General features: G+C 45.2%; 1 protein-coding gene across 6 annotated transcripts in view; it reads right to left on the bottom strand.

The window, feature by feature from the left end:
• The window catches only part of ACACA (acetyl-CoA carboxylase alpha), a 173,759-nt gene that overhangs the window by 150,690 nt on the left and 10,365 nt on the right, over nucleotides 1–12,704 (bottom strand). For 5 of the 6 annotated variants that reach the window (XM_081890126.1, XM_081890128.1, XM_081890127.1 and 2 more), the window contains 3 exons: nucleotides 11,697–11,949; nucleotides 4,992–5,124; nucleotides 3,366–3,504 (listed from right to left, as the gene is read on the bottom strand). In XM_081890126.1, the coding sequence (XP_081746252.1) occupies nucleotides 3,366–3,504; nucleotides 4,992–5,124; nucleotides 11,697–11,949 (525 nt within the window). Of the gene's footprint in view, nucleotides 1–3,365; nucleotides 3,505–4,991; nucleotides 5,125–7,837; nucleotides 7,987–11,696; nucleotides 11,950–12,704 lie in introns of those variants that run through there. The other variant, XM_081890130.1, reaches the window with a different exon arrangement.

Below are 12,704 nucleotides of genomic sequence, written 5' to 3'. Positions count from 1 at the left end.
CAAAGAGATATGAAGATAAGCAAGGTGAAGGAGCGTCAGATTGCTTGGGAAGGAAGGAGACTTAGAGAGCTGTGGGAAGGTCCTTCAGTCTTCGCAACTGACTCATTGAGGAAAGAGCTACCAGGAAGAGTTGTTGTGCTCACTAGGCCCGAGCTGTTTCGTGTCTTTGAATAAGGCATTAACTTCACGGGCACCTAGTGAGTAATTGCTAGCCTGCTCCTGACACCTGCCCTCTCATTAGACTGAATAAGGTGGCCACCTCAGGCAGCAGATTCTGGGTGGCATAAAAGGGTGGCAAGTGGTTAATCATTTTGTTCATTACTCCTGTGGATAATTACAACTGAATTAGCTCCCAATCAGTTTCCAGGCACAATTCAAACCCTGCAGTCACCATCTGAGACCTTTCTCTATGTGCCCCCACTAGGAGGATGCAGAGGGTGGTGATAGGCCTTCTCAGCGGTGGCTTCTGATTTGTAGAATGCACTCCCCAGGGAGGCACTTCAGCCTCCATCACTGTCTGTTTCAAGGGCCCAGAAAAAAACAGTTTTATTCACATGGGCCTGTCTTTCAGTGAGGTGTCGTTGAGCTGGATCTGTTTTCACCATTTATTTTTAAACTTCTACATGTTTGTTTTTCTTTTAAGTTGGGCTGAGTTCACCATTTTGGAAAGAAGTGACTGATACATATTAATAAATTGCTTAATTCGTTGTTGTTAATTATTTACTGCTAGTTGGATTTGAGAAGGGAGGCTGCTCCCCACAACCGCCCATCCCCACTGCCAAGAATATGCGATTGACCTTTTTTCTCTATTCTAAACTCTGCTGTCGCCATTCCACTTGGCACTGAAGTCAAGCTCCTCTCAAGAGCTCAAGGACTTCCCCAAAGCATACGGAAAGGCCTAAAAACTTCAAAGTGCACAGAATTCAGACTGGAGATGGAAATGCAAACAGAAACCAAGGCTTTAAGTGGGAAAGCTGAGCTTCCCGAAGAGCTGAAATGACTTTTCACAGGCCAAGAGAAACAGCCAGGCCAAGAGATGGCCTGAAAAATGGGTTTGCCTTCAAAGACATAAAAGTGTGCGTTTCTTTCTTCTTAAAAATATATATATGCTTTCTTAAATTTTTGAATATACAGCTGTAAAAAGCCAAAAGGCTGTACAAATAAAGGGAGGGGGGACAACAACTCAGAACTGTAACCATGACTGAGCGAAGTATAGAGAATGTTTTCATCATCTTCTTCAGCATTAATAAATAAATATGGAGTGACAGGTCAGAATTTACATCATAATGAAATCAGATCAAAAGTGATGAAAAAGACTCAATTGGCTGGAGAAGGGGACAGTCTGAAACATGTCTAAGGCGGGCAAAAGGAGAATCCATCATGGGGAGGCAAGTGCCCCCTCCATAGTGATGCGTGAGTCATTGGAGGTTTGTACAATACACTATTGTTGGTTATAAATGTCATAAAAGGAAACCACCATATGTCAAGATGATCTCGTTTACCAAACCTCGGACAACTCTGCAGTGGTGAGTCAGATGTGCCTTTCTTAAAATCATTCGGCCACACACAACTTGGAGCAGCAAAAGTCACTAGAGCCATTAAAACAATTGGATCAAGAAGTTCAAGGAAGTGCTTGTATAAACAGGTGCGTTTTCAAGAGCCAGCAGAGCGCCAAGTCCAACAAGGCCTCTCGCATTTCAGCAGACACCTTTAGCATGCTAGCAACCTGTGTACCCAAGAGACTTCTCCTAGCTTTCTCCCTGTGGTGCTAGATTTCAGCTGGCTGGGAGACTGAATATTCCTCTATGTTAAAAGCAGACAACTGAAAATAGAAATGCACTCCTATATTCAGCTTATAAGCCCACACACTAGTTAAAAACAAGTGCTCCTTGCTCCTTAGATGAATCGGCCAGAAGGTTTGACCCCAAACTTTTGTAATTCATAGGTTTCAGTATAACACATAATCACTGGAGAAGATATCAAACTAACAAACATGCAAGATATCCCAATCTGGTTCCAGTACAAGCATCTGAATAAGCATATCTGCAGAAATCATTAAGAAGCCATAGGGTAGCATAACTGCATGTGCCTATTCCTGACCTCCACCATGTGAGGTAGCGGGAATCTACTATTTGAAAGTTGACAGCCAAATTCAGTGTTTCTGTCACCTTCACTAACAGTGAGATTAAGCAAATGAGCAGAAGCAACAGGCTGCGTTTCTCAAACTGTAGTCGAGGGACCACTAGCACTCTAATAGTTCCATTCAGGTGATGCACAGAAAGGTCACAGAACAGTCAGGAATATCTGAACCTGCCCCCAAGCTTGGTTTTTGTTATCCCCAACAATGGGAATCCAAGCTCTTTTGACCACAGCCAGATTATCAAACAGATTTACAAGGCTCTGGTTTAGGGCCTGCAATTTTCGTAATCTAGCACAGGTACACTTTGCCAACTTTTCCTTAAAAAATTACCTGTTCAGGGTACTTTTGCTTAACTTGATCTGAACCTAATGTCAACAAGCCTCATGCCTGACATGAAATGCTCACATAAAAGGGCACATTTTAGAAATACAAGACAATGCGAGTGTTGTATGCACTTTGATCTGTAGAACAAAAAATGCCCTTCAGATGGTCTGCAGACGTCCCAAACAATTTAAGGGCTCCTCAGGAAAATAAAAACAACCAAGGACCACTATCCTTCATAAGACATAGACCACACCATAAACGTGAAAGCAATTACCACAATGCTCCTCGGTTGTCCAAATCTTGACATTGTGTAAATTGGCAAGAAACCCCATACCAGCCTCCAGAGGTTGGCAGGTCTCCCCAACCTCACACAAAGTCAGAGCACCTGGAAGCTAGTTTTAAAAAGGAAGAAGCCCTCATGCCCAGCTTGGGAAGAACATGGTGGTTCTTTTCCTCCAATCACACTCAGCCTCAAAGGTGGTCCACGTGTTTTCTCACCTCAGAATCCCCTTCCCTTCCATCCCACGACAGACAGAGCCTTTGTTAAGCACAGACTTGGGCTACCAACCAAGGCCAGCCAAAATCTGGCCCAGTTCTCTTCTCCCCGCAACGTCATACAAGAACAGAACTCTACTTAAAAGGATTGTCTCCAACTAAGTTTTAGTTAAGAACAGATCCACTGCAATTAATGGACCCAAGTAAGTCATGTCCATTATTTTCAATGGGTATGCTCTGAGTAGGACAAGATTTGGGATACAACCCACTCTCAATAAAAGCGAAATGCCACTTTGGAGCAACACAAGTCCTAGTGTTGAAAGCCTCCCCTGGTAGTAATCACTCAACAGAAAGCACTTTAAAAAATGTTACAGGGTTAGGGTTAAAATAGGCTTCCAAGGTTCACCTGCGTTGGCTTTCAAGTCTTCAGGTGTCACCATGACAACAAACCGGATGGCTCGCTCGTTCCGAAACATCTCGTAGGACCAGCGCCTGATGGACCGCATACATTTCACCGCCGCAATTCCGTTGTTGGCAATAAGGACCTAGACAAAACAGAATGGAAGCCTTTCAAAACAGTCATTCTTAAACTTGTTGAACTCCTCCTCCCCCCCTCCTAAAAATAAGGAGAGAAAAAACATCCCCTTACTTCACCTCTGATCACCACCCCATTCAGCTGCCAAACAGGTTCTTCAGAGGAAGTGGGCCAGAGAGGACATTTTGAGGCTTCCAGGCTGGGAAAGAACATCTGTGACAGCAGAAATTTCCACACACCTCCTGCCTCTTCGGTTAGCTCAGCAGATTTCGGATAGCCCTGACTCTCTGCAGCCAGGATATCCCATCCTGCCCTGGATCTTTGAAACATAGGCAGCTCCCTTATTACAGGCTGGCCAATGGGTACATCAATCCTAGGGTGCTCTATCTAACAGAGGCTTTCCAATGTCCACTGCCCAGCCTCAAGAGAACACAGGCAAACAAGGTCTTGAGACTTTCCCTGCTCAACCCAGGGAGGTTCAGGGACTGAGTGGGCAGGACTTTGCATGTGGGACTTGTGGTGTGCCCCTGTTCATACACGATTTGAGCCCTCCAGTTTCCACGGTCTCACCCACTTAGCTTATCAGGTCCCCACTCAGCTTTATCAGGGCCCCAGAGAAATTCATGCATGGTTTGGGCACTTGCATAAGAACATAAGAAGAGCCCTACTGCATCAGGCCCAACACCCATCAAGTCAAGCACCTCACAGTGGCCAAACAGAAACCTACAGGAAGCAGGTCCCAGGAAAATTCCATCAATGAAAGAATGGCAAATTAAATTTTGTGAATATATAAATCTGGCAAGGCTCACAGCATTCATAAGGGGACAATTGGACCAAAAATTATTAAAAGAATGGGGATGTGCTAAAGAGTATTTGAAAAAACATTGTTCTGGAGTAGGCATATCAGTATGTAATGAATGATGCTTTACAGGGTTAAAGAAAAAGAAAAATGGTGTAAAAAAGCACAAAGATGGAAGTAATCTACATTAGACACAACAATACAGTAAGAGTAAAAATTTTGAGGTCTTAGAACAAAGGAGTGAAGTCAATATGTGTATATGTGTGTAATGACTAGATTAGAATGATGATATGGTTTTTTTGTAGATGTATGCTTTTTTGTCTTGTTTTTTGTTTTGTTTTCCTTTTTGTATGTTCTGTTTTTCTTTCTTGTTTGTATAGCATTATTTTGAATTCAATGTTTGTAATTTTTGTTATGATTTTGCATTGAAAATAAAATAATAATTTTTTTTAAAGGAAGCAGGTCCCAAGTGCCACAGCACCTCTTCCCATCCACAATTCCCAGGAACTGGCATTCAGAACCACACTGCCTCCAGCCATGGAAAGAAAGTATAGTCACTGGAAGCCTTATCCTCCAAGAACTTGCCTAAACCTCCAGCAAACACCCGAACACATTGGGTTGCATGCCTCTGAATTCCTAGTTTCTGAGAAGTAAACTTTTCTTATTTTTCGAGAGAGAGAGAAAAAACTGCAACTCACCTTCTCAATGACTTTGTTCCCCCCAAAGCGAGTGACGAACTCTGCGGGTGACGCAACAGTGAAATCCCTCTGCACGTCCACCTTCTTTCTATCCCGGCCTTGCTTCATGAGGTGGAGGCCAGACATACTTGGCCTGAGAGGAAGAAAGGAAGAGAGTGGTGTAAGAGCTGCTAGACTTAACTTCCAATGGAGGCTCATCCAGCAGCGCACATGGGGAACTGCCCCACCAACCCCCAGTTTGCTACTGTTGGCCTCCCTGCCTGTCGCCCTACCAGTCCCAAAGGGCACCACCGCTTGCTTGCTGTGATTCTACAAGGAACCAGAAACCTCAAGCAGTCCTCAGCATTTCGGCAAGGAGAAGAAGACAAGTGAGATTTGCACCTTATATGAGGAAGATGGCCGGGAATGGTGGGAGTTGTAGTCTGGCAATACCTGGAGAGCACCAGGTTCCCTACTCTTGTTTTTACAGCATTTATTTTCTGTCCTTCAAAAAGAAAGAAAAAGCTTGCCAAGATGGGTGGCTTGATAAACAGACCAAAACAATAAAAATAAAAGTAGTAGTATTAGGTGTGTGTGTGTGTGTGTGTGTGTGTGTGTGTGTGGCTTAAAATATCTGAGGAGATTAAAAAAGAAGGTCTACCCACAGCATATGGAAGTGAGAGCTGGACCATAAAGAAGGCTGATCACCGAAGAATTGATGCTTTTGAATTATGGTGCTGGAGGAGACTCTTGAGAGTCCCATGGACTGCAAGAAGATCAAACCTCTCCATTCTGAAGGAAATCAGCCCTGAGTGCTCACTGGAAGGACAGATCCTGAAGCTGAGGCTCCAATACTTTGGTCACCTCATGAGAAGAGAAGACTCCCTGGAAAAGACCCTGATGTTGGGAAAGATGGAGGGCACAAGAAGAAGGGGACGACAGAGGACGAGATGGTTGGATAGTGTTCTCGAAGCTATAAACATGAGTCTGACCAAACTGCGGGAGGCAGTGGAAGACAGGAGTGGCTGGCGTGCTCTGGTCCATGGGGTCACGAAGAGTCGGACACGACTAAACGACTAAACAACAACAACAACTCACAGCATTGAAATGACTCCATGATGGGCAACATAGTACTACCATCCAAAGTGGTCTTCCCCAGTTGCTGGAGGCACCCAGAAGAGGGTCTCCAAAGATTAGCTGTACTAGTATGTCCCAAACATACTGATATTTAGGACACAGTTTCTTTTGGATTAAAACTGGAGGCATTTCTCTCTTACACACGAAAATACGCGTTTTCTCAGTCTGTTCCTAAAGGCCTGGGCAGCCCTCAGCTTGCTTGCAAATAGTAAGTTGCCTTAAGTAGTGTTGACACACGTCCGGATTTTGACGGACGTATCCTGAATACTGCAGTCGGCAGCAGTGCCCAGGAGGAAATCAGGAGAAGTATCCGGGAAAATCCAGATGTATGGCAGCCTATGTCGGCAGTGCTGTTTTTGCCGTTTTCCCCATAAAAGTAGCACAAAAATGGCATTTTTGTGATTTTGCCCCAAAACAACTTCACTCCCCCACCAAAAAACCTCAACAACTGTTCTGTCCGGATTTTCACTGTCTGAAATATGGCTACCCTACCTTAAGCCAAGTTAGATCATTGGTCCATATAGTTCAATGCAGTCCACACCAGTGTTCTTCAATTTATTTATTTAATTTGTCTGAAGATCACAGGGCAGTTTATAGAATAAAAATACAAAATGAGAACACAAAATACTTAACCAAAAAAAAGAGCCAACTCACCTCCCCAACACATTTAAAAGGCTACAGATTGTTCAATCAGATTATAGAGGTACATATTCGCCTGGTGCCTAAAGACGCCTAAAGTGTCAGGTGAACCTCCCTGGGGAAAGTATTCCATATAAGGGGAACCACTGCAGAAAAGGCCACCCTCTGGGCTTCTTGTGGAGGAAACACACAAAGAAGGCCTCAGATGATGATAACAGGGTCAGGGCTGGTTCATATGGGGACAGGTGGTCCTTGAAATATTGCCTGAACCAACCAACTCCCTTCATCCCTAGTCAATTTAGCTAGCGATCATGGGTGATGGGAGTTGTAGGCCCTATCTGTGCTATATATTTAAAGCATGATAATATCACTTTAAACAGTCACAGCCTCCCCCAAGGAATCCTGGGAACTATAGTTTGTTAAGGGTGCTGAGAGCTGTTAGGAGACCCCTATCCCCCTCATGGAGGTACGATTCCCAGAGTGGCGTAACAACCAATCCCTCTTCCTAGGGAAGTCTGGGAATCTGTTTACGCAGAAGTAAGTCCTGCCAATTTGTAAGAATATGTAGGGTCTCAGCCTCAGTGTCAAATCAAAAGGCATTCAGGAATGCCAGCCAGCCTTTTCTTTCAAAGCATGGTGGGCAGATGTATCTCCCTGCAGAGCATAAAAATCCAAAACAAAAAACTGCTAAATTGGTTTCTTGGATGCCAAACCAAAAAGTCCTGCAAAAATCTAAACCCTATCTGTCTCCTCCTTTTTAAAAATAAATAGCTTCTCTGAGCAATTTGCTGCCTGCAGTGCCAAATCTCAGCTTCCTTCAGGCAAAAGATGTCAATTTCTCCCCGCCCCCCCAAAAAACCCAACAACGCTCACCCAAAGAAAAACCTTATAATTAAAAATTAAGCTGATTTATACCAGTTCACAACTGACTGAAATGAGCCTTAACCCCCCCAGCCCACCCCACCACACACAAATCACCTCTCTAAATTAAGGTTAATAAACAACACCCTTCCAAAGTGTGAGTAATTTTTTTTTTTAAACCCACCCCTTCAAAGTAGGATTATCAACCTCCCTCCACCTCCACCACCCACCTTTGAAGCATATAATATCGCATTGCCTGACTGTCGTCGGCTGCTTCTTCCATGCTGGCTCAGGAATTATTATTATTTTTTAGCAAAAGGGGTTCCCTGGTTTAGATCTTGAACCGGACGGCACTCTGACAGAGAATGCTACTCTCCTTCCTCTGAAGCTGCAGCTTTTTCAGAAAGATCCCTCCCTGCATCACCCTCCTTTAAAATAAAAAAAAAAATTGAGCAAAGCTGCATTTTACTGGCTGCTTCGCATTTTTAACCTTTGTCCTTCTGCTTTTTCCTCTACATGCACAGCTCATCCACGCTCCTTCCCAGCGGTGGGCATTGTGTATACAGGGGAGAGCATTCACTGATTTGCCAGGGAAAGAGAGAGAGAGAGAAACAGCTGATTAGGGACTGGAGGAGGGGAGAGAGGGAAAAGATATCAAGGTTATGTAATGGGGCTTATGCAGGGACGGGCAGAGAGGCTGGACAAGCGCTGTGACCATGGCAAGACCTGGAGACTCCTCCAGGAGAAAGGATTGTATAGCGCTCCTCAAAACTTGGTACCGGGCACAAAAAGAGTCTCCGGGAAGACAAAAGAAGATTCATCGCAGCAGAAACTTTAATGGATTGGAAGGACCCACTTTAAGCTCTGGCAGCTCATACAAAACAAAACAAAACCCTGCCACCATAAAGCTGGGCATCTTCAAAAGGTGCTGAAAGAATTAATATTATTAATAAGAATATGTAATATGCCATTGCTATAACAAGCAGAGGGCGCCAGGGTCAATCCCTGGCATCTGCAGGCAGGGCTGAGAGTGGCCTCTGCCTGAAAGCCTGGGGTTGCCCTGCTCCAATTAACTAGAGATACTAGGGATTGAGCCTAGAGTCTTCTGCATGCAAAGCAGATGTTCTGCCACTGCGGTACGGCCTTTCTGCAAGCCATCTTAGGGAGAATTTGTACAGGCCGCAAACGTTTTCCAAATGTCCAGCTGACGTGTGGTCATTGACACGTGGGCCATTTTGAACCCGGAAGAAGGCAGAACAGGGGAGGGGTGTAACAAGGCGGGGTGGGCGGGCTTATGCGCACTCCGCTGTCACTCACAGGAGCCAGGAACTGAACCCCCACGTAAAATGACTGCTGCCTCTATTTATATTATTAGTGTTCATTCCTTCCTCTCTCTCTCTCTGAGGATTTTTATTTTGTTTCCCCTTTCTGGTTGTGAGCCTAAGAAGCTGCTTTATAAAGCTATCTACTCTGGCTGGCAGCAGTCCTTCAGGGTCTCAGGCAAAGGGTTCCCTCCCATCACCCACTGCCTGATCCAGGACTAATTCTGGGCCCTTCTCCTGAAACAAGGGGCCATAGGAACATAGCAAGCAGCCTGAGACAGAATCAAACTGATGGTTCATCTAGCTCAATACTATACTAACTGTTAGTGACTCTCCAGATTTCTAGACCAAAGTCCACCTTCAATATGCCCTTCTCCAGATCAGAACTAGGCACAGAAGCAGCTGTCATACAATGAGTCAGACCCACTAGTCCATTTAGCTCAGCATCGTCTAAACCATGGGTAGGCAAACTAAGGCCCGGGGGCCGAATCCGGCCCAATCGCCTTCTAAATCCGGCCTGCGGATGGTCCGGGAATCAGCGTGTTTTTACATGAGTATAATGGTCCTTTTATTTAAAATACATCTCTGGGTTATTTGTGGGGCCTGCCTGATGTTTTTACATGAGTAGAATGTGTGCTTTTATTTAAAATGCATCTCTGGGTTATTTGTGGGGCATAGGAATTTGTTCATTCCCCCCCCCAATATACTCCGGCCCAACACATGGTCTGAGGGACGGCCCCCTGATAAAAAGTTTGCTGACCCCTGATCTAAATTGACAGGCAGCGGCTTTCCTGTTTTCAGGCAAGGGACATTTCCAGCCCGACCTGAAGATGCCGGAACCTCTCCCATCTGCTCTGTAGATGCATTTTAAATCAGTTGTGGTGTCTTAAGGACAAATACAGTTCAGCTGCTGGCACCCTTCCTAGGAAAACAGCACAGCAAAACACCAGTTACAAAACAACAACAACAACAACAACAACAACAACAATGCCCAATCAACATACCCTGAGCATGTGCTGAAGAAAATGTCGGGCAGGAAAACCAAAGGGCTTCAGTGCCTATTGGCCACACACGAGATTCAGAAACTGCAAAACACACAGCTACACAAGGATCACAAGGAGATGCAAGCTGTAAGCGCCTCTCGTCCCTTTCTGGTCTCTAAATGGCCCAGGAAGGCTGTCTGTTCTAGAGACATACCTGACACACATCACAGAGAGGAGCCCCCGTCAATCTCAGCACAACGGCATGATGCTGGATGCTATCAGTGATGTAGCATTTTTTTATAGAACTCAGCAGTGCACTGCCTAGCTTATTTGCAATGCCAACTACAGGATGCGCCACACAGAAGCCAACAACAGGATTCTGCCACATAGAAGACCTTTTTAAACAACAACAACAACACACCACCGTTAAGTCCTGGTTTTGCATTTTCCCCATTTAAGCAAAGGATGTCATGCCAACTTCAGCATCCTGCAAATTGAAAGAGCATCTGCACATTTAAAAATACCAACCTGGAGCAAAAAGAGAAAATTAAGAAATACCAGCCCTCTCCCACGGAAGTGCTTAGGAAACAAGTGCTTAGGAAAACGATGGGACCCTCCAAACACCCTTTTTGTTATGTATTCATTATGATTTGTGCTCGTTATGGAATCAGGGTGGCTAAATGAGATCTTGCCATAAATACTGCTTGCAACTGCAAAGGTTTCCCGGCAGACAAGCTCTATCAAAGCTATGGAAAATTACGAGAAGGGGGTTATGGGGAAACCTTGCCCAGGTTACCTGAAATTGCAACACCTAAAGGGCTGAGAAATGCCTGGCAGTGGATGGGATGGGTGGCTGTGTTTGGCTTGGCAGGGCACGAGCTAAGCAGGTCTGCACTAAGGGGAGAGGGCTTTGCCACCACTAAAAGCCAAAAGCAAACAAATTGAGAAAGAGGTGTTCAAGGCTGTATCCTAACTGCGCACAAAAAAAGTGCTTTCCGTTCCACACTTTGGGCATGCCAGAGCCACGCATTTCAAGTAGCTCTTGGCTCCCCCTCATAACTTTCTGCCACTCAGCAGAACTGGCTCTCCACCTTGGAGAAGATCAGAAAGATGACACCGAGAAGCCCGAGAGTGGATGGGCTCGTGCAAAAGATCAGGTCTTGCTTTTGGGAATCTGGTTGGCTAAAAGATGCTGGGCAAAATGGGCCATTAGCCTGATCAAGCAGCCAGGCCCTTCCTGAGTTCTTGGGTGGAAACAGAGTTAAATAGCACATAAAATTATCCATGGCAGCAAGGGGGGGGGGGGTCAAAAGCAACGCCACAAGTGAAATACAAATATTCCTATAAGCCAAAAGACAGGGAGTCGTCACCTGGGCCTCAGTCAAAGAAGGCTCTAACAATTATTAATTTGACTTACGAGTTGTTTACTACCAAAAAAGGAGAGTCTCTTACCATAAGTCCAAAGATACAATATATCATATTTTTCCATGTATAACTCAACCCCATCTATAACACAACCCCTATTTTTTGGGACTCAAATTTATGAAAACAGAGGAAGATGACCCCATGTATAAGATGACCCCTGTTTTTTATTATTTTAGAGTAAAAAAACCTAGTCTTATACACGTAAAAGTACGGTAAACGCAGGAACAATAAAGTGTAATATAAACTATTACCGTACATTATCTGGCAGATGACCAGCTCTCCATCCCTCCTTTAAGGATTAACAATTGCAGTAAGACAGAAGAATGTGAAAAGAGAAAGGATTGAATGCTTTTTTGTACCTCATATGATTAGGCAAGCTGTCTTGGACACTGGAAGGACCGAGGTCAGAAAGGGAGTCTGAGCTGACGGAGACAGGAGACAAGGACTGCTCTTTGTCCTCCAACAAGTCGATTTTCACCAAGGAGCTCGTCTCATCCTCAGAGTTATCCTCCGACACGGAGCCAATGATGAAGCGAGAGTGCACACTCAGCTCCAGGGGCTTGTCCTCCGGCAAGGGATCGCCCATCGTGCCCCCAAAGTAGGTTTGCACCACTAAGAGTGAAGGGGGAAGAAAAAAAAATCTGAGCTTTTTGCAGATTTACCTTGACACCAGCCATGGCAAAAACTGGGAGAGCCTTTAAAAGAATGCTCTACAGATTGCTTCTAATTGGTCACATAAACTACAACCTTCAAATGCTTTGATTAAGCTAACCATCAGCCACTTATTCTAGCAGCACTTGGAACTGTATCTCCCCCCAATTCACCAGTTGCCCCTATGATAGTGGAATTCTGCAATATATACAAATCATTACACATATATATATTCAGTCATTTTGCAGGATTTATAATTTTATTCGGCTTTTAATAGGTACCGTATATTTCGCTCTATAAGGTGCACTCCCCCCCAAAAAAAGTAAGGGAAAATGTGTGTGCGTCTTATGGAGCGAATGCAGGCTGTGTGGCTAAGCCAGAAGCCAGAACAGGGAGAGGGAGCGCTGCGCAGCACTCCGTCTCGCTGTTCTAGCTTCTGGCTTAGCTGTGCAAAGCCTTCGGAGGGCAGCGGGATGAAGGCACCCCGCTGCCCTCTGGAGGCTTTGCACAGGTACGCCCGAAGCTAGAGCGCAGCGCTCCCTCTACCTATTCTGGCTTTTGGATAGCCCCGCGAAGCCTTCGCAGGGCACGGGGATGAAGGCTCCCCATGCCCTGCGGAGGCTTCGTGCAAAGCTAGACCAGCTAGAGCTGCACAGCCCTCCCTCTAGATATTCTGGCTTTTGGACAGGCCCCGCGAAGCCTCCGTAGGGCAGCGG

Source organism: Podarcis melisellensis (assembly GCF_964234715.1).
Source record: "Podarcis melisellensis genome assembly, chromosome: 15".
In the NCBI taxonomy this organism is placed as follows: Eukaryota; Metazoa; Chordata; class Lepidosauria; order Squamata; family Lacertidae; genus Podarcis; species Podarcis melisellensis.
The sequence above is the reverse complement of the archived record's forward strand: the minus strand, read 5'-3'. Positions and strand labels throughout refer to the sequence as shown.